General features: G+C 46.1%; 1 protein-coding gene across 3 annotated transcripts in view; it reads left to right on the forward strand.

Annotated features, from left to right (window-relative positions):
- The first annotated feature begins 1,362 nt into the window (after positions 1 to 1,362).
- The window catches only part of LOC110309582 (anthrax toxin receptor-like), a 29,194-nt gene continuing 3,614 nt past the window's right edge, over positions 1,363 to 26,942 (forward strand). Inside the window, exons 1-13 of one of the 3 annotated variants that reach the window (XM_021182322.2) lie at positions 1,363 to 1,780; positions 11,233 to 11,301; positions 17,028 to 17,099; positions 19,478 to 19,559; positions 19,668 to 19,701; positions 20,570 to 20,649; positions 20,720 to 20,788; positions 21,066 to 21,143; positions 21,237 to 21,291; positions 24,174 to 24,272; positions 25,006 to 25,075; positions 25,602 to 25,680; positions 26,373 to 26,723. In XM_021182322.2, coding sequence (XP_021037981.1) covers positions 1,542 to 1,780; positions 11,233 to 11,301; positions 17,028 to 17,099; positions 19,478 to 19,559; positions 19,668 to 19,701; positions 20,570 to 20,649; positions 20,720 to 20,788; positions 21,066 to 21,143; positions 21,237 to 21,291; positions 24,174 to 24,272; positions 25,006 to 25,075; positions 25,602 to 25,680; positions 26,373 to 26,723 — 1,377 coding nt within the window. In that variant the 5' untranslated portion in view covers positions 1,363 to 1,541. Of the gene's footprint in view, positions 1,781 to 2,327; positions 2,660 to 11,232; positions 11,302 to 17,027; positions 17,100 to 19,477; positions 19,560 to 19,667; positions 19,702 to 20,569; positions 20,650 to 20,719; positions 20,789 to 21,065; positions 21,144 to 21,236; positions 21,292 to 24,173; positions 24,273 to 25,005; positions 25,076 to 25,601; positions 25,681 to 26,372; positions 26,724 to 26,942 lie in introns of those variants that run through there. The other 2 variants (XM_021182325.2, XM_021182323.2) reach the window with 2 other exon arrangements.

The raw sequence follows: 26,942 nt of genomic DNA on the forward strand, positions 1-26,942 counted from the left end.
CTCAGAATTGCATAGAGGCTTTCTCAGAGGTAACTGGGCTAAAGCTCATCTCTGGCTTGGACCTTGCTGTATTTCTTAGTTTTGAGTCAGAACTGTAATATGCCGGTGTGCAGTACACCAGATTTTAAAGCACCATCCGTTCAACATACTCTGTCATTTCAAATAATTCCTGAAACAGAACAAACAAAAGCCCACCACCAATCCAATGCAGTGTGCTGTAAGGCACTTGTACAGTAAATGAATTAGAAGATCTATTTTAGATTTATTAAGAACAATTTTATCAGATTTGCTTTCGGGCACATAAAACAAAGAAGACAAAACTAATCAGGGTACTTCTAAATCTGTTTGCACTCAGTTGGAAAGCTCTGAACCCCTTTGAAATGCATGTGTCTCCCCACACTACATCCCCTCTAACACCACAAGTGATGTGATATGATGCAGCCAAGTAATTGTGGTCCAAGCGAACACACAATCCTCTGGGAGCTGGGGGCTATGTCCTTGCTTCTCTCTGCTGCAGGATCTCTGACCCACAGGCATGGGTGATGTCATAAAGGGCTCCACATTTTGACCTTCCCCCCCTGTAGATACTCTCAAAGCTCTGAGCCTCCATCAGAAAAGCCAACACATTTTGATGCCACCACACAGTGAGGAGGCCCAAGTCATTAGATATCACAGATGCAAAGGTTCCACAACTAGCCCCAGCTGAGTGTTCGGAGCCCTCCAGTCCAGGCACCACAGGCGACAGTGAAGAAGTTTCCAGATCATTTTGCGGTCTCCACCACATAAGCCCCACCTTGTGTTGATGTCTTTCCAGAAGTCCTGTTGTAGGGGCTCTCTCATGCCATCCTCTCCAAGGGTCTAACCCATGGAATTTGGGAGCATAATAACAGTTCTGTGTTTGAGTCACCAAGATTGGGCAGCTTGTCACATGGCACTGGTGACTGGACTGTTCCCATTCACAGAAGATGCTGTTGGCAGCACAGAACCCCCATCCCTCTCTAGACCCTGCTATTGCCTGGCTAACTTGAGGGCCCACAATTGGCCTTCTACTTCCTACAATGACTTCCTTGTCCTCCATGATCTGGTAATTTTCCTACCTCTGCTACCTTCTTAGAAAAAAATAATGCCTGGGTTCCTTGAGGTGGCCCTTCAGGACCTCTGTAAAGAGCTGTGATGAGGGACAAGGGGGCATTCTCTGAAACCTCTGCAAAGGTCCTATGAGTGCCACCTGGCACTGTCAGCATGCAGGGCACTGAGCAGAGAGGCAGGTCACAAAGTCACCATGTCAACCTTCCTGTCTGTCATAACCCCAGAGTGTTGAGGGAAGGGTTATGCAGGCAGTTAGAGGTAGGATACCCCAGTACAGCCATGTCCCCAGTCCCTATGCTCTGAGGCCACCAAGTGGAAAGCAGCAGTAAGAACTGGTGAGAGGACACAAGGGCTATTGTCCCTAAGTGCAGATAGAGGCACCAGAGAACAAAATGAGGAGTGGCTAGAACAAGCTCCCAAATTGTAGTAGACTCACAGGATCAGCCAAGAAAATGCAGTATTGTGGTCCCCAGGCTTCCTGTTTAGTGTACCTGCTGCTGCTGCTATTGTCTACGCTATTCATTGCAGTCCAGAGTTTTCTGTATCCTCGATCTGGCCAAAATCCCTATCTTGAGGACTCTGCTAGGTTCTTTAGTCATGAAGTCAGAAAGGCAAGACAGACTGGGGTAGATGAGGAAGATCCTCTGCAATATTGTGATGGTGACTTTGACATTTACTTCGTCTTTGACAAGTGAGTGGCCCTTGCTGCCCTGGTCCTAGCATAACCCTTGGGCATTTCTATCTCCTGGCAGAACAAGGCCTGTGGGGTGACAGTTTCTGCCAGGAGAGAAGTAGGAACTGTCTGTGAATGAGACCAGAGAACTGGACCTGATTTCCTATATGCCTAGAAATGGGGGAAAAAATCAGGATGTCCTTTGAGTAGTTTGGTCTGGTTTATACATTAGTCATCTCTCATTCTTTTCTTCAGTGAATTTGAAGAAAAAGAGTGTGCACCTGCTTTCTAGGCCAAGTAGCTTACAAGGGCAGGGATTGGGTGAGAGCCACCTGGACAGACTCTGAGATTCCAATGTCTAAGGATTTTAGTAGGATCCTAGTTTAAGGAAAACATACAGGGAGGAAGATGAGAGGGGGAGGGGAGGTCTGAGGATCAGATCTAACTGGGCATCATGAGGAAAAGAGATTTTTATCAAAGGAAGATGGGCCCTTTGTTTCCTAAGGAGCACTTTGTCTCCCTGGAAGGATGAGGGATGGATCTGGGGCTGTAGTGGAGTGCTCTTCAGAAGCCCACACGGAGTGACTGAGAGACAGTAGATTGCAAGTCCTGCAACATCTATGCATGATTAAGGGAGCAGGGGGATAGAACCCTGGGTAATACCCACAAGCCTGATATGGATGGAGGAAGAAGAGTTGGTGGACAAGAGAGAGGTCGAGCTGGCAGCTGTCTACTCTGAGAGCCGGGCTCAGAGCGGTGCAGCCCCAGTACACTGAAGAGAAGAGATGCTCACTGGTTCTGTGCTGGTTGGGTTTTGTCAGCTTCACACCAACTAAAGTCATTTGGGAAAAAGAGGGAGCCCGAATTGAGATGATACCTCTGTCAGATCGCCTGTGGGTAAGCGTGTAAAACATTTTCCTCAGTAATGACTGATGGTGGAGGGAGCAACCCACTCTAGGCAATGCCACCTCTAGGCAGGTGGTCTTGGGCTGTATAAGAAAGCAGGCTGAGCAAGCCATGGGGAGCAAGCCAGTGAGCAGGATTCCCCCATGGTCTCTGACTCAGACCCTGCCTTGTGGTTCCTGCTTGAGTTCCTCTCCTGACGTCCCTTCAGGGTAGCCTGTAAGCTTCAAGGTGAAATAAACCCTTTCTTCTCCCAAGAGGCTTGTGATTGTGGTGTTTGTCACAGCAATAGAAAGCAAACCAAGACAGACTCCACGCCTGATCACTGACTTCCCCGGCTCTCCCTCTCCGTGTCTAGTGGGTATGGTGAGTGTGGGAACTACTGGATGAAGCACATCAGAGGCACTGAGCTGTAGGATCAGGGGCTCCAGCTACCCACCTCTGCAGCATGTCATCAGAGAGTCTAAGTAAGAGGAGTGTGATCTGCTTTAGATAGTCCTAAAGCAGGAGAGGAAACTCTAGGATGGAATGGGTGGGACCCAGGACATGAGGCTTTCTAGGTCTTTACTCCCTGGCCTCTACTGTCTGCCTCTCCTGTGCAAATGGACCTCCAACCTCAATCCCTGCAGAGTCCATGGGACTTTGCCAGGTTTCTCTCTGCTAAGGCTATGCATTCTGTAACAGCTATGCACAAGGGACGAGGCGCTGGCCTGCCTTTGTGAGGGACCTAGGACCTAGAGCTCTTGCTCCTAGGACCCAGCTGCGTGGAGGATGGGCTCCGGAATTACTCTCTGGTCCTCCACAGAAAGCCTCCTCTGCCCTTGCTCTGTCTGCCTGCTGTTTCCCTCTGTGACTAGCATCCTGTGGGGAGATTTCTACCACTTAAAAGGGCCTCAGCCTCTGAGGGCGTCATACATCTTTGACCCAAGGACAGATGGTTGAGCAGCAACTTAAGAGAAGATGCTGCTTCCTGTGGAAGGACATGACTCCAGTCAGAAGGGGTTGACTCCTCTCAGGGCACCTGTGATCTCTCCTCGGGCTGTGAGGTATCCTTTGTCCTTTCCTTGGACACAGCTGACTGAAGGAGACACAACCCAGGCCTTTCATGTCATATAGTTCCAAGATCTGTCACTCTGGAGTCTGACTAGATCTGGTTCCAGCACTGTGTGGGAAGAGTTGTCCTTTACCCATCAGTCTTGGTTAACTAAGGTATAACTAAGGAATAACTAAGGATAGCCAGACTGACTGTCCCAATGTCCCTCAAGGAATCTACCTGCTCCCTCCCCTACACTTCATCTAGAGGATATGTCCGATATTCAGGCAACAGGCCACAGGGAGGGCAGAGCCAGAGTAGACAGGCTTCTCCTGGTGAACTTGGGACAGAAGTCAGCGGGCAAGATACCACCTATTACCAGGAAATGAGCAAGAATAGCGTTGAGAGTGCTTGTACACAGCCATGTTGACCTCAACTGACTTGTGGGAGTTTGGGAGCTGAGGGTGCTCTCAAGTTTGTCCCTCTTTGACCCATGGTAACTGCCTACCTGTGTTGTGGAATGAGTGAGCACAGCAATTTCGCAGCCATGGGGATCCAGAAGGGAACAAACTGGGAAGGACACCTAGTCTTGGGGGCTTGGAGCCTAACTAGAAGTTCCAGGTTGGGGAAACAAAAGCAGATAGTTTGTTCTCCATTGTTAGGGTTTGTTTTGTTTATTTTGTGTCAGGGTCTCAGAACCTCTCGAATCCCCTCAGCCAGTGGTTTATATACTAGGTAGAAAGATGACTCTGAAGCCTGTGCACAAGGGTCAGAGCTAGAGCCTAGCTCCTGCTGAGTCCTGTCACCTTGTCTCTCATGGCCTCCCACAGTGGCCGCAGGTACTGACTTCTACCCAGAGATTTCTGGAACCTCTCCCCAAGCAATTTAGGCCCAGACTTCACTGGACTCCTCTCGTTGCTTGGTAGCCCCCAGGAGGCTCTCCAGTCCAAACAGAGTTAGTGAGTGCAACGGTGGAAAGATGGGAGTGAGGCTTTGAACTTAAAACAACATTCCTTTGCAGAGACCATGGAAAGAATAGACTCTGTCCTCCCTTTGATGACATCTAAAGTTTTTGTGTGGTGCTTTCTTTTGCTTCTTCGTGGTTGCTGCCTTGTTCCTGCTTCAGCCTGACAGTGGCTTGGCCTCCCTCCACCTGAGACCTCCATGATTACTCCCTATATGCCTCTGAGTTCCGTTTTACTCAGGCACTGCATATAGGATGGATGTCTTACATGACCAGAACTAGGCAGAGGAGGCAAAGGTCTCACAAAGTAGACACACAGTGAACATCCAGCTCTGACATCCAACTCCCCAGTCTGTGAATGACATAACTTTTGGTTTTGATTGTGATTGTTTTTAGAAGAAAATTATACATTTTATATCCACACTCACACATGTGCACACACACACACACACTTGTACACACAGATCTGCAGTTCTTGCGTTTTTCTTCGGTGAGAAGTTTTTCCATACTGTTTTTGTCTTCTTATAACTAAGAAGTCGTTCATAATCTCTCTTCAGCATTTAGTTTGGGAAGCCTGAATTTTTTTAAGCAATTATTCTGTCCCATCTGCGGTTTAGGTTATCCCTGTTGTCCAAGTGTAAGTGCTTATGCTGTTTCTTCTCCTGTTAGGTTTGCAGTCACCTCTTACCTACGTTTGTCATTCAAGGCCTGGTGTTTTTATCAGTCTTGATCGTTCCAAATAAAGGTTGGCCAATCTTGATGATCTTGTCAAAGAGTTACATCACTATTCGCCCACAGTTCTCAGTTTTTCTATTCTCAATTTTATTTCACTCTGCTTTTATTTCTTTCCTCTGACAGCATAACACTCATTTTCCCTTCCAGTTTCTAGTTCGTTGTGATGTAAAAGCCCCGTGTGAGCTGCACATCTCCCCTTTGCTCCCAACTTTAAAAATTATTTTTCTTTATTTTTGAGACTTTCATGCATGGATACAATAAGATATGATGTAAACACCCTCTCTCACCTCCAATCTCCCCACCGTGTCCCCCACAAACACTCCACCCACCCCAACTTTGTCTTTTCATTTTGATAAGCCACTAATCCTATTGCAGTGCTGACCTGTCGAGCAAGATGTGCCTGTACTTGAAAAGAATATTTAAGATGATTGAAAATTTTGCAAACTTTTTTGTGTGTTTAATGTCACCCATCCTGGGAGGAACTTCCTTGGCTCTGAGCCTGGACACTTGTTGATTCACCTGTTTTCTTATTTCTCCAGGTCTACATATTCCGTCCAGCTCTTCCCATGATTTCCATCACACTGATGGCACATCTGCTATGTACCTCTGTCTGTTGTTCCGACATATTCTGCCAGTGGTCGGTTTGATTGTTGGTGCATTTGCTGATAACTTTTTCATCTGCTTGATGACTTGACACTTTTATAGATATGGGATGTCCTCCTTTGACTCTCCTATCAGGTTTTGACTTAAATTCCGTGTTGTCTGATAGAAATGTAAGGTTTCCATATGAAACTCCAGCAAGAGCCGTGAAACCACCGCTGTCCCTTTCTACCTCCCCCCTGGGTCTAAACCCGTTTCCAGACACCATTACAACCTGGCTTTCTTCCCGTTCTTATGTGCTCATTTCTGATACCGGGAAGAGTCCCGATTGCCATCCGCTGTGTGGTTTGTGGATGCTCTGACAACCTCCATTAAAGGCAACAAGAATTTTGTTTCCTCAATTTCTACTCCTCTACATTATCCTGCCCCACCTTCCACTACCCTTCAAACAAGGCAACATTATTCTGATGTTTTGGTGTCAAAATGTTGACACTGGACACACACTCCTGTCCACTGATCACTGTTCTCACACTTGAGTGTGGCTGCATGTGATGAAAGATCAAGTTCTGCTCCATACTGCCTGCTTCCTAGACAACACCTGTCTGTCCCCATGACCCTCTCCTTTGGCTTCAAACCTTCTCTTTCTCTTGTGTTCTAGAATCTAGATCCTCCTTCAGAAGGCGAAAGCTGAAAAGTCCCCTAGTGTGTGTGAATGGGGGGGGGGGTTGGCTACCGAGGAGCCTTTATGGGAAAATATTCTTCACTTGGTGGAGGTAGGGAGACAAAAAGATTATGAGAAAGAAAGCAATGTTGCCATTAGTTGGTAAAAGAACTGTCTTATGCATCAGCCTATAAGCTGGGAAAGTGGGTGTCAGGGATGGCTTTGTAGTCAAAGGCTTATTAACCCAGCAACTGTCAGACACCATCCGTCTTTTGACCAGTTATGTCAAGTTCATTTATTGGGTGTGAGGTTTCCAGAGTGATTTGCTCAGATTCATGCTGTGTTTGAATGGTCTCCAAGAAAAGCTTTTTCTTTGGGAACCTCACTCTGTTCTACTGTTGAGAGAGAATTAGCTGATAGTAACCCAGGTGAAAAGTGTGATACATGTGTCCCATGAGTGATGGTGCTGCCAGCCTATGCTCTTCTAGCACCAAGTTTGAGACACAGCCTGCAGCAACAATGGAGAGGGTGAGGTTGAGATGGCGTGTAAGGGCCATGCATCTGAGCATCACCTCCTGGAAGCTCCCATTCATGATCACAAGGACATAAAAGGTCTAATCTAAGACAATACAAAAGAGAGCCCAAGTCAGGCCCAGCCTCAGTGCACCTCATACTATCACCAGGACCAAGATTTTAAAAATAAGAATAACACAATGTCAAAAATAAATAAAAGGGCAGCTACACAGAGGACCCACCTCAGGTGCAGACTGACCAACTCAGCGGTCACCTGGGTCCACCCCAACATCTACTCCACCTACAAGCTGCTGGAGTGGATGGAGGAGCAGGTGCTGCAGATTCAGATCCAGGAAAAACTCATCACAATTGAGAGTGAAAACCTGAAGTGGGGCTATGATCAAAGCTGGCACCTGCCACTGTGAAGCAGCTCCGAGAAACCTGAGTCCCACAGAGGCTCTGAGGGGAGGCAGGGAGGCAGAGGTGAGAGAGTCTACAGAGCTTGAAGTGGCCCCAGAAAAACTTGAGAAAAGAAACATCATTACGGGAAGATGCTTTTAAAAATTGGGCTCACAAAATTGGAAGAAAAAGATAGCGGAACAGAGCCGGATGCTCGGGAGAGAATGGAGAAACTACAGAAGTGACACTGTAGTCCATACTGTAGCTTGAAACCATGTGGTGGTCCCGGATCTGTGCTGCCACTGACTATAAAGGGCAAGGAAGCTTCTTTTAGCAGTAGTACGGAAGGCTGCAGACAGAGATTTGATAATGAGAGACAGAAGGGTTCTTTAACAACCTCTCTCCCTGACTCCCACCCCTGCCCCACCAAAAAAAAAAAAAAAAAAAAAAAACAAAACCAGAAACAAAAACAAAACAAAACAAAAAACTATCTGGACAGGAAGCCATTGAAGAGAACTCTTTAAAATTGTGAAAAGGATTCTGAAATGTAGTTCTTCAAGGTTGATGTCTTTTGGCAGGGGTTGGGTAGGGGAATAAATCAGATATCTTTAAGATGCTGGCCACTGGTAGTTTGACCATGCTCCAGTGAGTATATGGGCAACACAAATTAGACTCACTATTTTATCTCTCCCCCCCCCCTTTTTTTGTTTTTGGGGAGGTTCTAAGAGGGGGAAGTGGACCTGGGAGGATTGGAAAGTGAGTGGGATCAGGGTGCACTATGTGTATTTTCCCAATGATTACTAAAAAGATTAAGTTAAAAAAATGAATAAAAATAAACAGCTCTAGACCCTCAGACTAACTGGCCCATTCTTGAAATGGCTTTCCTCACCTGGCCAGAGTTTAAACATTCCAAAGAACATGGCCCTAGGGAAGCAGAGCTGTACATCTCACTAAAGAGGCTGTAAAGAGGTCTAGTAGCCAGGGCTGGAAGTGCCTGTGCTCATGTTGCCTGTTGAGAACTGAGATGCCAGGGTATAGCACAGGCCTATGCCCGCCCTCACCTAGAGGTGCCTCAGTGAAGCATCCTTCCCTTCCTGTTTTTTTTTTTTTTTTTTTTTTGGAAACTTTTGGTTGAAAGTTGATTTTATTCAATATTAGAATGACTATTCCAACTTGTTTCTTGGGACAATTTGCTTGGAAAATTGCTTTCCAACCTTTTATTCTGAGGTAGTGTCTGTCTTTGTCACTGAGGTGTGTTATCCAGTCTGTAAGTCTATGTCTTCTTATTGGCGAATTGAGTCCATTGATGTTAAAATATATTAGGAAAAAGTGATTGTTACTTCCTGTTGTTTTTGTTGTTAGAGGTGGAATCATGTTTGTGTGGCTATCTTCTTTTGGGTTTGTTGAAAGATCAATTTTTTGCTTTTTCTACAGTGTAGTTTCCCTCCTTGTGTTGGTGTTTTCCATCTATCATTCTTTGAAGGACTGGATTCATTGAAAGATATTGGGTAAATTTGGTTTTGTCATGGAATATCTTGTTTTCTCCGTCTATAGTGATTGAGAGTTTTGCTGGGTATAGTAACCTGGACTGGCATTTGTTTTCTCTTAAGGTCTGTATGAGATCTGCCCAGGATCTTCTAGCTTTCATAGTCTGTGGTGAAAAGCCTGGTGTAATTCTGATAGGTCTGCCTTTATATGTTACTTGAACTTTTTCCCTTACTGCTTTTTAAATTCTTTGTTTAGTGCATTTGGTGCTTTGATTATTATGTGTCAGGAGGAATTTCTTTTCTGGTCGAGTCTATTTGGAGTTCTGAAGACTTCTTGTATGTTCATGGGCATCTCTTTCTTTAGGTTAGGGAAGTTTTCTTCTATAATTTTGTTGAAGATATTTATTGGCCTTTAAGTTGGGAATCTTCACTCTCTTCTATACCTATTATCCTTAGGTTTCATCTTCTCATTTTGTCCTGGATTTCCTGGATGTTTTGGGTTAGGGGCTTTTTGCTTTTTGCATTTTTTTTGACTGTTGTGTCAATGTTTTCTATGGTATCTTCTGCACTGAGATTCTCTCTTCTCTCTCTCGTATTCTTTTGGTGATACTTGCATCTATGACTCCTGTCCTCTTTCCTAGGTTTTCTAACTCCAGGTTTGTCTCCTTTTGTGATGTCTTTATTATTTCTATTTCTATTTTTAGATCTTTGGTGGTTTTATTCATTTCCTTCACCTGTTTGATTGTGTTTTCCTGTAATTCTTTATGAGATTTTTGTGTTTCCTATTTAAGGGATTCTAGTTGTTTACCTGTGTTCTTCTGTATTTCTTTAAGGGAGTGATTTATGACCGTATTAAAGTCCTCTACTGTCACCATAAAAAGTGATTTTAGATCTGAATCATGCTTTTCCAGTGTAATGGTGTATCCAGGACTTGCTATGGTGGGAGAATTGCGTTGTGATGATGCCAAGTAACCTTGGTTTCTGTTGCTTATGTTCTCATACTTGCCTCCCGCCATCTCTGGTGCTACCTGCCCTCATTATATCTGACTGAGACCTGTCCTTCCTGTGATCCTGGTTGTGTCAGAACTCCTCAGAGTTCAGCTGCCTCTGGGATCCTGTGATTCTGGGATCCTGTGATCCTGAGATCCTAGGTGTGTCATAGCTCCTGGGAGTCAAGCTGTCTCTGAGACCCTGAGATCTTGGTGTGACCAAGCTCCTGGGATCCTGGGAGTGTTAGAGTGCCTGGGAGTGGAGCTCCTTCTGGATGTTGTGGTACTGGCTGTGGAGTTAATGCCCAAGGTCTGCTCAGGGCACCTCTGGTCCTATGATCCTGGGTGTGTTAGAGTGCCTGGGAGTGAGACTTCCTCTGGGTGTTGTGGGACTGGCTGCCAAGTTTGCACCCAAGGTAAAACAGCCTTCCCAATCAGGATGCCTAAGTTCTACAGGCTGCTAAGGAAGCTGGAATACTTAAACATGTGGGAAACCTGTGCGTGTGTGTGTGTGTGTGTGTGTGTGTGTGTGTGTGTGTGTGTATGTGTTGTGCACATGAGTAGTGTGTGTGTGTATGTGTAGTGTACACATGAGTTATGTGTGTGTGTGTGGTATGCACATGAGTAGTGTGTGTGTGTGTATGTGTGTGTGTGTTTGATGTCAAAGGGGACTGTCAAGGAGGAAGAGGAGAAAAAGGAAAAGGTGGAGAAAGAGAACCAGTGGGAAGAGTGAAGACAAGAGAAATTGGTGTGAGGACAGCATGAGAAAAGCAGAATGATGTATGCATATGAAGATGTCATAAACCCATTGTTTTGCACACTTGCTATATAGATAGATAGAGAGAGAGAGAGAGAGAGAGAGAGAGAGAGTAAACTAGTCTCAAACACTTACTTTCCATGGCTGAAGCCCAGCCTCCTGGAGGAAATGTCTCCATTTGCCTTTTGAATACTGGAAAATTTAGAAGAATTTGAGGAATTTGAGGTGTTATAAGAAAAGGTGAACACCAGAAGGATCTCTACCTGGGGGGGGGGGGGGGGCAGGTGAGAGACTCCCAGGGTCAGCACAAGGTAGGAGCAAGCAGCCCTTTTAGAAGTCTGTTGGAAGAAGGGGAGGCAAAGCAATTCTCCCACTTCTCATTGGCATGATCCACTTCCCTCTTATGACTCAAGACTCCTTTCCTTGTAGGTCCAAAGCTGTGAACGAATGGGCTGACTTGTACACGTCCTGGGAAGATATGGTGGAGAAATACGTGAAGTATGCCTGCACACTAAAGTTCCTATCAGCAGTGACCACTGGCAGGCAGACTAGGTTTGGGGTCATGGGAATGCCTTGTGTAGGAAGCAGAGATCAAAGCTAGAATGCTAGACAGACTAGGGAACAGAATATACTGGTCCTATACATCTTTTCAGCATTGGCTAATCCTGCCTCAGAAATGAGGAATACAGATCAGAAAGGGGGAGAGGGGGGATTGATTAAGGGAAGACCATAACAGCAGAAGTGCAAGGTAGAGAGGGCAGACCCCATGGAGGAGTGTCATTGTGGGCTTGCCTGTTCAGCATGGTGCTGGTTAGTTTTAGATGTCAACTACCACCACCTAGAATCACTTGAGAAGAGATCCTCAATTGAGGAATTATCTAGATCAAACTGACCTGTGGTCATGTCTTTGGAGGCTTGGCTTGATCATTAATTGAAAGTGAAGAAGATCTAGATCTTCTTCAAAGTGTCCTGAACTGTTTAGGCAAGAGTATAGTCATATCTCTTTGCTCTTGACTGTGGGTATACTTTGAGCAGCTTTTTCAAGCACATGTCACTATGACTTCCCTGAAATTATTATCTATAACCTGAAGTGTAAGCCAAAGATGCCCCTTTCTGTCCTAAGTTGCCTTTGATCAGGGCATTCTGTCACAGCAACAGAACACAAACTAGGATCCCACATATGTACTTGTATACATGTTTGTATGTGTCTATGTGTATTGGGTTTGCAGCACAAGAAGGGATCAGGTGCTGGCTCCTTGCCAGCAGGTCCAGGTGAGAAAAGAGAGGTCCCATCCCACAGGGTCTCTCCAGGGCTGAGAGAGATGGCAAGTGTCGATGGCCAGAAAGAAACACACTGAGCCGGGAGTCTTGTCAAAGCAGGAACTCAACTTTATGGCATCAGTCTCTCGCTTATATCAGTTTGGAACATAGGGAGGGGAATTTTTGGTGGGGTAAGGTGATGTAGGAGGCGGGGAAGGAGGGTATGGAGTGGCTGACAGGGCTAATGGCAAAGTTCTACATCAACAAAGGTGGGGCAGAAGCAGGGCCAAATAGGTCTTGCTGAGTCACTCCAATACGGAAGTGACTGAGACAGGTCTCAAAACTTGAGCCAGGCTTGGGTTTGTCCTCAAGGCCCAAACCAGGGCCAAAATGGGGCTCAACATTTCCCCCTTTTGTTTTTGTAATGAGCAGGTTACATACCTCCTGTCTTAGATTGTTCCACACATGGGGATCTTACCCATCTCTGGATACCATGTGTCACTCTGGCTGGGGGCAGTCCTCCATGACCTGCCTTAGGTTGTCTCAGCACATCTGAGATCTTACGCATCATTGGTCAGGTAGAGAGCTGAGAAGGGGGGCTCATAGACAGAGGGATATGTAGAGCCTGGCTTGGAAGAGACAAGTCTTTGGTAATGCACCTCAACTTGGTGAAGCCGGACTGCCTCTAGCCTCTGATGGATAAATTGAGTGAACTGATTGAACAGACATGGCCAGACAGTCAAGATAAGGAGAAGGAGAAGGAGAAGGAGAAGGAGAAGGAAGGGTCCAAGGAGAGGGAGGAAATAGGGCAATAGAACATGAAATCCAGTCCACAATGGGTTTTCTTGGCACTCTCTATGCCTCCTTTCTAGGTCTTCCTGAAGCTTCTTTATCTTGTTTTGAATGATCCTGGATCGATTAGCATAGACACAGCATTTTTCCCACTTTTGAGCGGGGACACTATTGGTGCCACTGTAATAATCTGTAGAGTGGTGCCTCCCAGGTCATAGGTGTCTCCTTTACAGTCACAGGTGTTACCTAATTGGTGGTGGTGGTGATGGTGGTTGTTTTAGTTTTTGTTTGTTTTATTTTGTTTTGTTTTGTTTTGTTTTGTTTGAGGATCTCTCCTGCTCCTTGGGGGTCTCCTAATCTTCCCTCCGTCATGATGGGAAGCAGAATCCATGTCAGCAACAGGGTCATTTTCTTGATCATCTTGGCCTCCTGAGGAAGAAGCATAGGGGGGTTTCCTCAGGACAGGTGGACTCCCTGGAAATGTCATTGTCAGCCTCTCCTTGTTGAGATATATACTTTATATCTCTGGCCAGTATCCAGATTGGTCTTTTCTCACTTTGGGGAAGTATTCAGCTGAATCCCCTCCTGGCTGTCAGGAGCAGGGTAACTGGGTCTCACCATCTGTCTTGTATCAAGCTATAGGAGATGGAGGAGGTCCAATGTCTTTGAAATGGGGACAACAGTATTTTCTTTTGAATAATTTAAAATATTTAAAGTGAATAATGCCTTTTTAAGCTGGTCATATGGGGGTAAAGACTCCACCTTTTGTTTTTGTAACTTGAGATTTTAAAGCTTGATTTGTCTTTTTGACAATTACCTGTCCTCTCGGGTTGTAATGAATGCCCATAGTGTGGGAGATCTTCCACATCTGGAGAAACTCTGAAAAAGGTTTGCTTGTAAAACACAGGCTATTATCTGTTTTAGTTTGACCTTGAAGTCTGAGAATGGCAAAACATTGAAGCATATGGCTAATAGTATGTTCAGCTTTTTCCAGGGGGCCGATGCCCAACATGCTTGGGAGAAGGTATCAACAGTCACAAATACATATTTTAGCTTCCCAAATGGGGAATAGTGAATAACATCGAATTGCCAATGATTATTAGGGTGGAGCTCCTGGGGATTACTCCCCATGGGCTGGAGGAATGACTGTAGGAATGACTGACAAGACTTACAGATATGGATGGTCTTTATAAGGTCTTTTATTGGGACCTGGGGGTATTTATGTCCTAGGCCCCTCCAGGTGACATAAGTTAATGAGTGGAACTGAGATGCCTCAGCAATAGTATGGCATTGTAAGCCTGAGGCAAGTTCATCTGTCAGATTGTTTCTGATGGATAGGTACCCTGGGAGATCATGATGACCTCAAAGGTGTTGGAGAAAAATAGGATGTTGTCTTTGTTTTAGTAGAGTACGTGCCTGAATCATGTGGGGAGGGGGTGATGGGGTTAGAATCATGCCTAATATGAGCCTCTACCGAATTAGGCAGTAAGTTTACTACATAGAGACTGTCAAAAAACAAATTAAAGGATTCAGAAATCATATCTAATGCCATAACCACTGCAAACAATTCTTTAAATTGGGTAGAGCCCTCAATTTCTTGGAGGTCTGACTTTATAGGTGATGGACCTTTGTCCATCGGGGGTAAACAACAATGGAGGACCCCAGGTAAAGATGGTGGGATAATTTGAATTGGGGCTAGAAAGAAAGAGCCTGGGGGACGTCCATTCAAGTCTGGAAAAGGAACTCGTCCACTTATATGGTCCTAAGTGGCAATCAATTTCACCTGGAAAGTCCTCTAAAGCCAGAGCAACTCAGCTATTGTTTCTCTATACCAAAGGAAATCTGTGTTTTTAAATAGGGTAATGAGGACAGAAGACTCTGTTCCAAAGAGCCTAACGGAAAGATCTCTCCCCTTAACAATGCAATTGACCAGCTGGTTAGCCGTAGAATAAACTTGAGGGGCCCCTCTCATTGAAAGGTGGATCCAATGGACAGGTTTGCCCTCTTGACCAGGTAGCTCCATGCACAACATTTCTACAGGGAAAATATACAAAATAAGGGGTAGGTTGGGATCATATCGTTTAAGGGTGGCCGAATCAATGGCATGTTGAATCTTATTCAGCAGTTGGATATGGTGAGATGTCAACACTACAGGGGTAGAAAGGTCATTTCCCTTAAGGAGGTCAAATGGTGTTAGATCTTCTGTGGCAATGGAGATCTAAGACCTTATCCAATTAATTTCTCCCAAAAGCTTTTGTAACTGTGGGAGGGTATAGGAATCTTGAATTTGAAGTTGAGGCTTAACAGGGGACACAGCATCCAAGAACAACATGGAGCCCAGGATCTTAACTGTCAGCACCTATTGAACCTTTTCAGAAGCAACGGGAAAGTTATATATCTAAGGATGGAGAGACACTTATCAGTAAGCTCCTGAAGACCCAAAAAGCTAGAGGTATCCAAAATATTATCCATAAAAATGTAAAATAAAATATTGGAATCATTTAAAAAGGATGAAAAAATGTTAAGCATATAATATTGACACATGGGATGGAGGGCTATTGGCCATGACTTGGGATAGAACCATCCACTCGAACCTAGAATCAGGCCCTCCAAAATTAACAGAAGGAATAGAAAAGGCAAACTTCTCACTGTCTTCAGGGTGTAGGGGAATGAAGAAGAAACAATTTTTAATGTCAATAATGGTCAAACGATAGGTGTTAGGGATCACTGGGATCCATGGGAGTACCCTCTGGGGTTCCCAAAGGGAATCATTCTCTTATTAATTTTTCTCAAGTCAAGTAACAACCTCCAGGACCCATTAACTGTCTTAATCACAAAAACGGGAGAATTCCAAGGGCTGGTAGAAGCCCTCAAATGTCCCAAGTTTTTGTTTGTTTGGTTTTGGTTTTTTTGTTTTTTTGGGTTTTTGGGGGGTTTTTTGTTTGTTTGTTTTGTTTTTTGTTTTTGTTTTGTTTTGTTTTTGGGGTTTTTTTGGGTTTTTTTTTCAAGACAGGGTTTCTCTGTATAGCCCTGGCTGTCCTGGAACTCACTCTGTAAACCAGGCTGGCCTCGAACTCAAAAATCTGCCTGCCTCTGCCTCCCAAGTGCTGGGATTAAAGGCATGCACCACCACCGCCCCGCAAAATTCCCAATTTTAATTGCTGTTGTACCAAAAGGTATAATTGTTGTAATTTGGGGACAGGAATAGGACACTGCTCAACCATATGGGGTCTCCCAGTTTCCAGTGGATCTTAGGTACTGGGGGAAGAGCAGTGGCCTTTAGAATTCGGGTGAGGCAAAGGGCATTGTTGGTGCATCTTCTCAATGCACCAATTCACCTCAATGAGGATTGTTTCTATCAGGAAACACTACCTTTCCCTGTTCAAAAGACTGTTCATACTCTTCTGTATCCAAAAGGTCATAGTAAGACTTTTTACGATCAGTAGTAATAAAGGCCTCAGCTTCCCCAAGTATATCTTGGCCCCATTAGCTATCAGGCCAGAAACCATGAGAGGGTGCACTTCATCACAATAGCCATCATGGTCCTCCCAGGCGAGCCAGGAGGCTGTCTCCCATGAGGTCGATTGTTCCCCCCAACCACCACGCCCAGTAAGGGCGGGCCTGGAACGAGCTGCCAAGAGTGGGGGACTTCCTCCTTTCTAATCACCATTTGATTTGCACAGTGTCAATGAGGAACCGGAAAATTTGCTGCCTATGGCAAGGGTCGCAGAGCCCAGGGACAAGAGACACAGTCCAGTTAGCACTAACTGGAGGCTCCCCCTTATTTAATGGAGCTGAGGTCAGCCCCGGTTGGGGGAGAGTTTAAAGACTGACCATTGAGGTTGAACTTAGACTTACGGTCCCTGGCCCAGGGGAAGCCCTTTTTGTATGCAAGGGGTGTGAGGGGTATCAGTAGATGAATTGGGGGCACCAAAATTGGGCCAAATAAGCAGGGAATCATCTTAGCAATCTTTCTTCCCAGGAATCCTGTATCTCCATAGGCTTCAAAAACCTTTCATCAAGTTTGTCTGGAGTCCCAATCTATGAAATGTCCCAAGTGCAGAAGAGGTGGGGTGGGAGCAGAGATTTGGCATATGTCCCCCCTTTATCTGCTTCCTATCAGGCTATCGGGCTGTTACATCAGTTTCTCATGGGCTGTGTTTTTTCCTCAGCCCCAAACAGCGTATGAGCTTCATTCTCTTTGATACCAGAGCTTCAATCAAAATGCCACTCCTCTCAGAAAGGTAGGTACTGTCTAAACTCCTAGGCTTGCCCAGTGGACTGGACACAAGGAGTTTCCAGCTTCTGGAAGACTCCCATGTGGTTCCCATTGTCCCCCATGATAGCTGACTTCAAGCCCCAGATCACCAGTCCCCTTAAGAACCTTCTTCACTAGAACTCATAGACCTAGCAATTGCAGAAATTCTCTACTCTCTTTCCCTCCATCACTTCTGGATCTTCCCTTGGTCCTGGATGTAAAAACACTTAGAAACTAAGGAAATGGCTAGACAGCTATGTGTCCCTTCAAGGTCTTGCCTGTGTGTGTGTCCCATTCTGAGAGTTGTTCACTGTCTGCCTGGGTCAGTAGGGATATATATATATAAATACATATTATTTGTAAGTGTATTTATAGATATATTATATAATGGATGCATTATATGTATATGGCTATGTGTATGTATATGTATATGTATATATGTATGTATAGGCATATGTATGTATAAATGTAGGTGTGTATTAGAGACATATATATGTGTATATGTGTGTATATATATATATGTATATATATATATATATATATATATACATATACTTATACATATACATATGAACCAAACAGCAGTGCAGCTAGTATCCCCTTTGACTCTTCTTAGGATAAAGACCATGAACCCCCAGAGCTGGGTGATATAGGAAGGTATGAGGGACATGCAGCCATTGAGGAAGTTGAGTTGCTCTCTATATACACATCTACATCTATACCTACACATGCACATACCTATCCATACATATAAACATACACATATACATGCATGTAACCATATACATATGTATGCATCTATTTTATATATATACTCACAAATACACACACACACACACACACACACAGAGAGACACCTGCTTACCCTACTGGCTCAGTGAGCAACTCAGGGCTCTTTTGTGCCAATAGTCCCAGAGGCAAGAAACTGTGAGGGTGGCAAGTCTGTCTGTGAGGAAGAATTTTAGATGCCCTGTCTGCAACTCCTACAGAACAAGGGGAGCAGCGAAGGAGGCAGTAATATTTAGTACTAAAGGTGTCTGGAGTTGTGGGGCCCTCTATCCAGGGGCCTGGAGGAAAACTAGAAGTAAAGAGGGAAATGAGACAAGCCCCAGGCTTATGGAGATGGCGCTTCAAAAGGAGCAGTAAGGGCTATCTCCAAGGCCCAAGGAAGGCCAAGCAGGGTACATCCTGGCTTGGGTTTGGAAAGACCTGACTGAGTTTGAGATAGCAGCAAGGACATTTACAGCAGAGTCTTGCAAGAAACCTAGAAAGCCACAAGGGACTGGGCTGGACAGAGAAAAGGGCTAACCTGAATAGAAGGGAGGCAATTGACCTAGGTAGAGGGTAGAAGACTAGGCTGGACAGGGGAAATGGGGCTAGGCTGGACATGAGAGAAGGGCCTGGGATGGATAGGGGAAGAGCTTAAGTAGGATGCACAAACCTCTGGTTTGGTGCTCACTGGGGACTGTGAGCATGGTGTCCTCCACTTCTAGGCAGAGTTTAGCTGGGCCAGCCATGGGACCTTGGGAGCTTAGTCCACAGCAAGTTCTCACTGTCCCAACAGAAAGCCACTCAGTTCATTCTAGGTCACTTGCTGAGCTGCTCAGCCTTGTCATGTCAGATTACTCTAAATCCTTCACACACATATCCTTCCTGTCCTAGAACAGTCACAAGAGCTAGTCCTGCCTACCCCAGTGTGTCCTATCTGCTTTAATAGCACCGGACAGGCCGTGTTCCTTTCCAGCCTTGGGAACACACGCCTCTCAGACAGCCCCTAGGTCTGACTTCCAGAGTCAGGTTTTCTGGACATGAAGTCTGCATCAGGACCCTGGTGTAAGCATATTGACTGCTGCCTTTAGCAGGGGAGAAGAAAGAGAGGCAGTCAGGGGTCTGTGACCGTGAGATAGAAGCTGGGCAGTGACTCAGCAGAGTGGCATCGTCCTCTCAGCCCCATCCACTGAAGAAAAAGCTGCTCAAAAGGAGGATGTCCATGGCATTGGGTCCCCATTAGGAGTGCAGTGCCTCTGAGAGTCCCTGGGTCAGACATACATCCCCAGGATGCCACCATACACCTCAAGGGTGCGCATGCAAAATCTCTATCAAAGTCCCCAAAGTCTGAGGCAGTTAGAACCTCAGAGGAACCCAGACATTCCTATGGGACCCAGTGAACAACACACTATTACCTTCCGAAGTTTCTCAGTGCTAATGGGATCAGGACTAGAGAAAGACCTGGGACAGAATGGGGGTACCAGGACCTGGTGCCCTCCCCACACTCACAGTCTACACAGTGGACAAATCTGTGCAAGTGCTTGAAGCTAGTTTGGCACTGTCAGCCTGCCTCATCTCATGCTTCTTCAACTTCAGATGGAAAATCCGCCAAGCGCTCACCAGCATTGAGACCCTTGTGATAGAAGGATCAGCAAACCTACACAGAGGACTGGAAAAGGTTCGGAGGGCTAGAACCACATATGGGCACTGGCTCAGTGTAGACTACCATGGAGGGTGGGGGTTCATCTTATTCTAGAGTCACCAAGTTTTCTTCATCTCTTGGCAGGCTAATGAACAGATCCAAACGGTCAACTCGGGAGGTGAGCTGACTGCCCCGCCCCTTCAGCAGAGTGGGACCCACAGAGCTGAGCTTCCTGCTGAGCCTGGGTCTCTCTTTGAGTCTCTTAAAGGCAGTGTTACCCCTCCCTGCACAGCAGGCCTCTTTGAGCACAGCACCCAACTCGGGATGCTTCTGAGATGACCGGAAGCTGCATGTGGTCCTATGTAGGCTTTGTTCTCACTGGTCCTTGGCCTGCAAATGTGCTGGTGAATGGAAACAAGAAAACTGGGCTGAGCAAACTGAGAACTCTGTGGGGTGGAAACCAGGGCTTCATTTGCTATCATAGGCTATCAGGCCTCTTCCATCTCTTCCTCATAGGCTCCGGTATCAGCCAGAACAACTGCTATGCAAAGGAAGGACCTATGTCCCTCCAGAGTGTAGGTCTGAGGTACTTGTCCGGAACAGGTTAGACCATGTAGGGAAAGATGCTAAGGGACCGGGGGTCTTTTGTCCAAGACACTGTGATTTGTGATTCTGACTCACTGAGCCCACCATTGGCAGAAGAACAGCCCTGGGAACATGCTTAGAGTTGGCACAAACAAATCTCACTGGGCTTTACTGGCACAAGAGATATCCTTTCCTCCTGCTATCCAGGGACAGGCTGGACTTGTGATGTGTTTTTAGCCTACCCTTGAGGCATAGATTCTGTAGTTCAAGAGCACTGAGAGCCCCAATGACCTGATGGAAGGCCCTAACTCTTTAGGGGTTCTATTTAATAGTGGATTCTCTCTGTGTGTCTGAGCTCCTGTCTCAGGAGGCTGAAGAGTGAGGCTCACCAGATCTACCTATTGTAAACAGCCCTGGGCCTGCAGCCCCATTCAACATGCCACTCTTCATTTCTTTGTCAGCCACTAAGAGGCCTAGTCTGATCATTGCTGTCATTTGGGGGGAAATGACACCACAAGTATTGAAGGAGTCTAAGGACAAGGTGAGTCTGGCCCATCCTCCCAACTACTCTGTATGTTTTGACTCTTTAATCAATACCTCCTTTCTCTTAGGCTGATAAAGCTCGGAGCATGGGGGCATACGTTTACTGTGTCGGTATAAACAACTACGATAGACAAAAGGTAACTTGGCCCAGGTAAGCAGGGGCCCTCTGAAGCCTACTAGTGAAAATTCTCTGGTACAGACCAGACCTCCCTGGGGATGGTCCATACCTATCCCAGGGGATACAAACAACAGGTTCCACTGCAGAAACAGACTTAATGGTTGGGTAAGCTGACCTCTGACCTTAACACTTCCTAGTCATCATGCCCTGAGGGCAAGTAGCTGTGTGTCACATCTAGGGACCCCCTGTGACCTCTGTCTTCTGGCTTGGGTTTCAAGATACCCTCTCTTTTGTAGCTGAATGAGATTGCAGACAATGACGAAAATGTGTTCGTTGTGGGCCATTCTGATGATCTCCATGAGCTTGTAGACACGGTGAGCAGGCTGAACACAAGCAATGTGAGTGACAGCATCTCCCCAGGCCCCCAAAGGCCTCCCTGCCTATGCATTCTTCCCTTTCTCCATCAGATTGGCACAATGACCTGCCTTGAACTCAGAGAGGTGGAGTTTCCGTGCGCAGGAGGTGAGATCTGAGGAGCAGCTGCTTGCTATATGTGGTAGTGATATATGTGTTAGTGTGGGTATGGGTGGAGGTGGTGGAGGTGGTCTGTGTGACATATGGTTGGGTGACAGTATGTATTTGTTTCCTATGTCCCTACTTGTGGTATGAGAATGTGTGTGGGGTGGAGGTGGGGCTACGTGATGTATACTTTTGTGCAACTTGTCTACGTGGTGTGTGTGTCTTAGGAAGCACATTGTGGTCTACATTTGGTGTTTGTGTTATATACATGTGTACACATACACCATGTGTGCTTTGTTTGTAGGATGTGTGCTGTGTTATTCTACGTACATAAGCTTTATGAGGTGCCCATGTCACATGTGGCATGTGTGGGTTTTGTGTAATTTGTGTGTGGTATGTGTGGTGGGTGTATATAGTGAGTATATGGGGTATGTGGTAGATGTTGTATGTATGCTTGTGGTGTGTTTGATATTTACCGTTAAGAAGTATGATATGTGATGTGTTTCTAAACAGTGTTGAAGTAACTACACATAGGACACCCAGTGCATGTGTCTTGTGTACTTATATGAACTGAGGGTGTGGTGGGTTTGTGGTTTAAAGAGGGCAAGCAGATGTGTTATCTCTATGACTGGTTATAATGCAATGTACGTTTGTCAAGGGGTATGTGTCAGTGGTAGCAATGTGAGTGTGTATGCAATTGTCGTCTTTTCTGTCTCAGAACAAATATTTTAGCTGTAAAGTAGGAAAATCACAGTCAGGAAGCCACCACACGCTAAACACCCATATCCACAGCCCTTACTGTTACAATTATTTTAGATGCTGTAGTATTTCCAGTTCTGTAATATTTACACAGACATAATAGGATATCTTGGGGGATGGAACTCAAGTTCCATCATACACTGCGTGCAGACAGCTTAAAGGTGACATCAGGCATTATTTCTGGTGCAACTACATTTCAACTATAACTCACCATGAGGTTAAATGTAAATTTTAAGAGTATTTCCACTTGTGGGAGACCTGTTGAGCCTCAAAAAAAGTTTAAAAGTTTTCGATTGTAGAGCATTTCTGACTCAGAGAAAGGATGTTTAAACTCTATGCCAAGATCAATTTGGCTCCTCCAAGAAACGTCAAGTGCAGCCAAGAGTGGACATGTAAGATTTCTATATCCATATAACATGGACAGCAGCCATGTGACCACATCAACTGATGAAAACAAGAAATCAGGCCCAAGTGGACATCCGCTCTCTTACAGGGAACAGGGAGAAGCCTGCATGCTTGACTGAAATATCCACAAAGACAGCCACACTCATAGAACCTGACAAAGGCACCCTCTCTCCAGCCTAGGGCTCTCCTATCAGTGTGCCAAGAACATGCCTGTGTAGTCTTAGAAGGCCAACTCTCTTTGTCAGGTGCTTTATGTACACAGGCTTGGTCTTCATGTGGACAGCATGTACTTATACTGATAAAAAGGAAGAGAGGAAATCCCAAGTCCCCTCCTGTGGGGACAGCTTAGCTGATGGGCTGCCTCTAGTCCACACAGCTAGGCCCTGACTTGTGTTCTGTGGGATCCATGGTTCCAAGTTTGAGAAGACAGGACTAAGCTCACTATCCATAGTGCCCAGGCTGGGGTAAATGACCACATGTGGGGGAGACCGAAGTGTTTCCCCTCAAAGAATGGGAGCACTGTGCCAGGATTGTTGGGAGACGTGAAACAGTAGATAGTGTGGTGACAGATGAGAATCTAGACTCCAGGTTCTAGAACCTGAACAGACACCAAGGACACTTGAGTCCTTGGCTCTGGATGCCACTAATCTTCCCCATACTGTAGAAGAGTGGGGAGTTTGCTGACTGAGCAATGAAGGAGCAGAGGAGCCTTCTCCTACAAGCGTTCTCCTGCTTCCGGGTAAAGAAGCCCAGCCTTGCAGCCCCGACCAATTGCTGCATGCCTCCCTATTCCTAAACACACAGGGCTTGGTGTCTAGGTAGCTGTGACAAACTCCCAGTGAAAATACAAGTTGACATTCTTCTCGTTGTAGCTCAGTCACAATGACAGGTGCCTCCAGACACCAGCTCAGCCACTGACCTGTTAAACTACTGGTTATCTTGTGCAAAGCTGGTACATTCAGGATACTTGTCAGTTGGGGGTAAATCTCCAGGCCTGTACCCCAAGTGAAGCAGTATGGACTGTTTTCCTAAAGCTGTTTCTGGGTCAACCTGTGTGCCACAAAGACTCAGGAGGGTCAGCTCCATGGAGCATCTGAAGTACATGGGGCTGGGAATGAGCCAGGACTATCCCATGGCATCTGTCCAGATAAATGATAGAGAATTTTTCCTGCCTTCTGTGGGAATAGCTGCCAAGAGACCCTCTCTGTGTCCCTTGCATATTGAACTAAAAGCCAGGGAGCAGAGCCTCTGCTTTTAGAACAAGCTTGCTTATGAGATGTAGTCTTCAATGGGTAAGGAAGATGGAATAGTTGAGAACAGATATGTTGATTTCTGGCTTTGCAGCTGAAACAAAATGTCTCCTATGAGAAAAACTTTTAGAAGGGTCAGGAGCCTCCTCTGCACTTCCTGTTTTAGCCTTATTTCTAGGGTCTCCCACCTGGAACCATGGGAGTTTAGGATTGGTGTCTGTGTGTGCTTGGTGGGTTCTGCAGGCTTATTAAATCAAGACTGGTGGAGAAAGGTGATCAACACATACAAAGCTCAACTAAGATACATTGGCATAGACCATGGGTGACATAGAAAGAATTGGGCTGTAGAACCTACAGATGTTGGCCCAGACATAGCTATTGCCTCTCACGGAGCCTTGGAAATCCTGTCTGGGGCCACTATAAACTATGCAACCAGGGCCGTACCACCTCTACCTCATGTTTCCCTTGCAGAAAATCACCCAGTGCTCTTAAGAGGATATGGCTTTCACAATGCAAAGAATCTCAACGAAGTTATTTGCAGATTCAAGTTCAATGACTCCACCATCATCGGTAAGTAAACCCTCTCAGTGCCTCAGAGATGCATATCTTCCACAGAAATCCTTCCTCTTGGCCAAGCAAGATCCCTACCCTTGCTAACCCATTCCCAGTGGGGTGGGACATGCGGGAAAGCTGGACCTCCTTGCCAGCAGAGATTCCACTCAGCCCTCTCCTCTGGACCAAGCTTGGGAGGCGAGATGAAAATGTTACAATTATTGTGCCCTTCTCAAGTTCCCACAGAAATAGTCATCAACAACCTCTCTGCTAGATTCCCTAGCTTGGCATCCATACAATCTCCCTGGTTATTTATCCCGATGTCATCCTTGACTTCTCTTAATCCAACCTCCAAACCCATAAGCAAGCTCTGTGACCTCTAGGTCCAGTATCTGTGAGGCTCCAAAACGAGTCAGAAAACTTGAAACAAAGCAAGACCTCTTCCCACGGCTCAGCCCACCCATGCTTGCTTGTCCCTTCCTCCTCAACATCCTTGGCAGATCAACTGAAACTCATTTCATTCCCTGGCCTCTCCTCATTGGTCTTACTTTAAACATCAGCTCAGAGAGGATGGCCATGGTCCACAGTATGCAAGAGTGCCAAGAATTGCGGATGACTTTGAAGCACCAACCATCTACTTTCAATCATTACCGAAGTGCTAAGATGTCAGTTCTGATTGTCTTGCATAGTCTGAGGTAACATGGGTACATGAGCAAGACAATTGACATTCCTCTTATGCCACTTTCTTTAGATAAAAATCCAACTGTTAAGAATGCCACTGTCATGTATTGTCCTGCACCAAAGATAGAGCAACCTGAACAGTAAGTGCCCATACTTCTTGGCCCTATAAATCCAGAGACAATGTAGTCCTCATAGTATACAGCATTTGGTTTCCCCTCTGTTGTAGAGCATCTGTTTGTCTGCCGGTGAGCTCTGGATACTCTACCTCCTGGCCTTGTTGGTGATCCCTATGGGATTGACCAGTGCCCAGGCTCAGCTCAGAGCTGGGAGTAAATGATGATAAACAAGAGTATCATCAATACCTGGTGTCCCAAAGCTAAGAAAACAAACCTTTATAAGTCCAGAGAGTTGTACAGGGCATGAAGCAACACTGCCTTGTTTATAGCCTACTGCTATAATGATATCAAAGGCCATGTCCTGAACCATCCACTTTGCCATAATTGCACAAGTTGACTCTTTGTGCTTGGGCAATCATCTCTCATGGCTCAACTGTCCACTCTGAGAGGCCCAAGTGCTAGAAGTTCAGAATTGTTACCCTGAAGAAAGCCCCTGTGCAGGCGCTAATCTCTAGACTGCTTCTTGAGGTCTGCTTTTTTTGTGCATTAGAATCATCTTAGTTGAAGTTAGCCTGAACAATGGACAAGACTTCCTTGCCCACAGAATCCGTGTGAATTCTTCTGACTGTGTGAGTATCCCAGTAGGTTCCATAGCCTTGGGTAGGTAGAGGCCCTGGGAGGATACGGATTCTCCTGGAAAGTCAAAGATGAGGAGGGGGCTAGGCGAGACCCAGGAGTAGCTTATGCTACACAGGCACTTTGGGCGGTCCATCCTAGTTTCTAGAAGGACAGGGATAAGGGGGTGGGCAGGTGCCAGCCCTGGCAGCAGCCGCCACTATCACTGCCAACCCTCCAAGTGTGTTTTCTGCCAAGGTGTTTCTAAGTCACAGGGACCTCACACCAGTGAGTCCTTGCTCTAAGGAAGACTGTGACCCTTTAAAGGAAGGGCCACATAGGCTGAGGCAAGTTCCACACTGTAGAGGTGGTGGGGAGGAGGCAAGAAAGCATCCTATATCTTGGGGGCAAGCATCAGCCTGGCTTTCTCTCAGAGATCTGATCACCTGTAGTCCAGCATATTGTCAGCTGAGACCACAGTGACAGCTGAGATCCAAAGAGTGCCAAGGAGCCTGGGCTATCCTCACCTGGGTTCTGGCCTTGGAGCATAGCCAGAGCTAGCTAGTTTTCTGTGGTACCAGAAAACTTAGGAGAATGGAGAAGAGGCAGAGAGAGGGCAAGCACTGGGCATCCAGGAAGGAGGCTACTTAGTGTTCCACATTAAAGCTAGGGTGTCTGCTAAGGATGGCGATCGTCTTTCCCACAGATACCTCCCCCAGTGACCACTACTCCTGCCCCAGAAACCTCTACAGTTCTGACAACTTCACCAACAAACCTTATCCCCAAACCAACTATTCCAGGCTCCCCTACTATACTCCTCCCTCCTCCAGCTCCTCCCCGTCCTCCTTCACCTGCTCCTCCCCCACTTCCTCCACCTTTAACTCTACCTCCACCTCCATCTCTAACTCTACCTCCACCTCCACCTCCGCCTCCAACTTCACTTGTGCCTCTGCTGCCAGCTGAGCCAAGCAAGGAAGTTTTGCTCAGCACCGTGGTACTGCTCCTAATGCTGATCCCTGTAGTGCTGTGGTGGATCTGGTGGCTGTGCTGCAGACCGGTGAGTGAGTACTCTCTGCCCACCCAAGGACATGGATCTGGGACAGCACCATGACAGTCACAGCCTGCTGAGGCAGATGCTGAGAATTCTCCAGGGGCTTCCTTGGGGTCAGGTGGAGCTCTCCAGCACAGTAGCAGGATGTGTGATGCTTACATGTGTTCCCCAGGGATGATTATCTGGGGGTCATGTGTTGTGACAGCACAGTAACAGAACTGTGTT

This window comes from Mus caroli, unplaced genomic scaffold (assembly GCF_978045245.1).
Source record: "Mus caroli unplaced genomic scaffold, Mus_caroli_1 scaffold_12, whole genome shotgun sequence".
In the NCBI taxonomy this organism is placed as follows: Eukaryota; Metazoa; Chordata; class Mammalia; order Rodentia; family Muridae; genus Mus; species Mus caroli.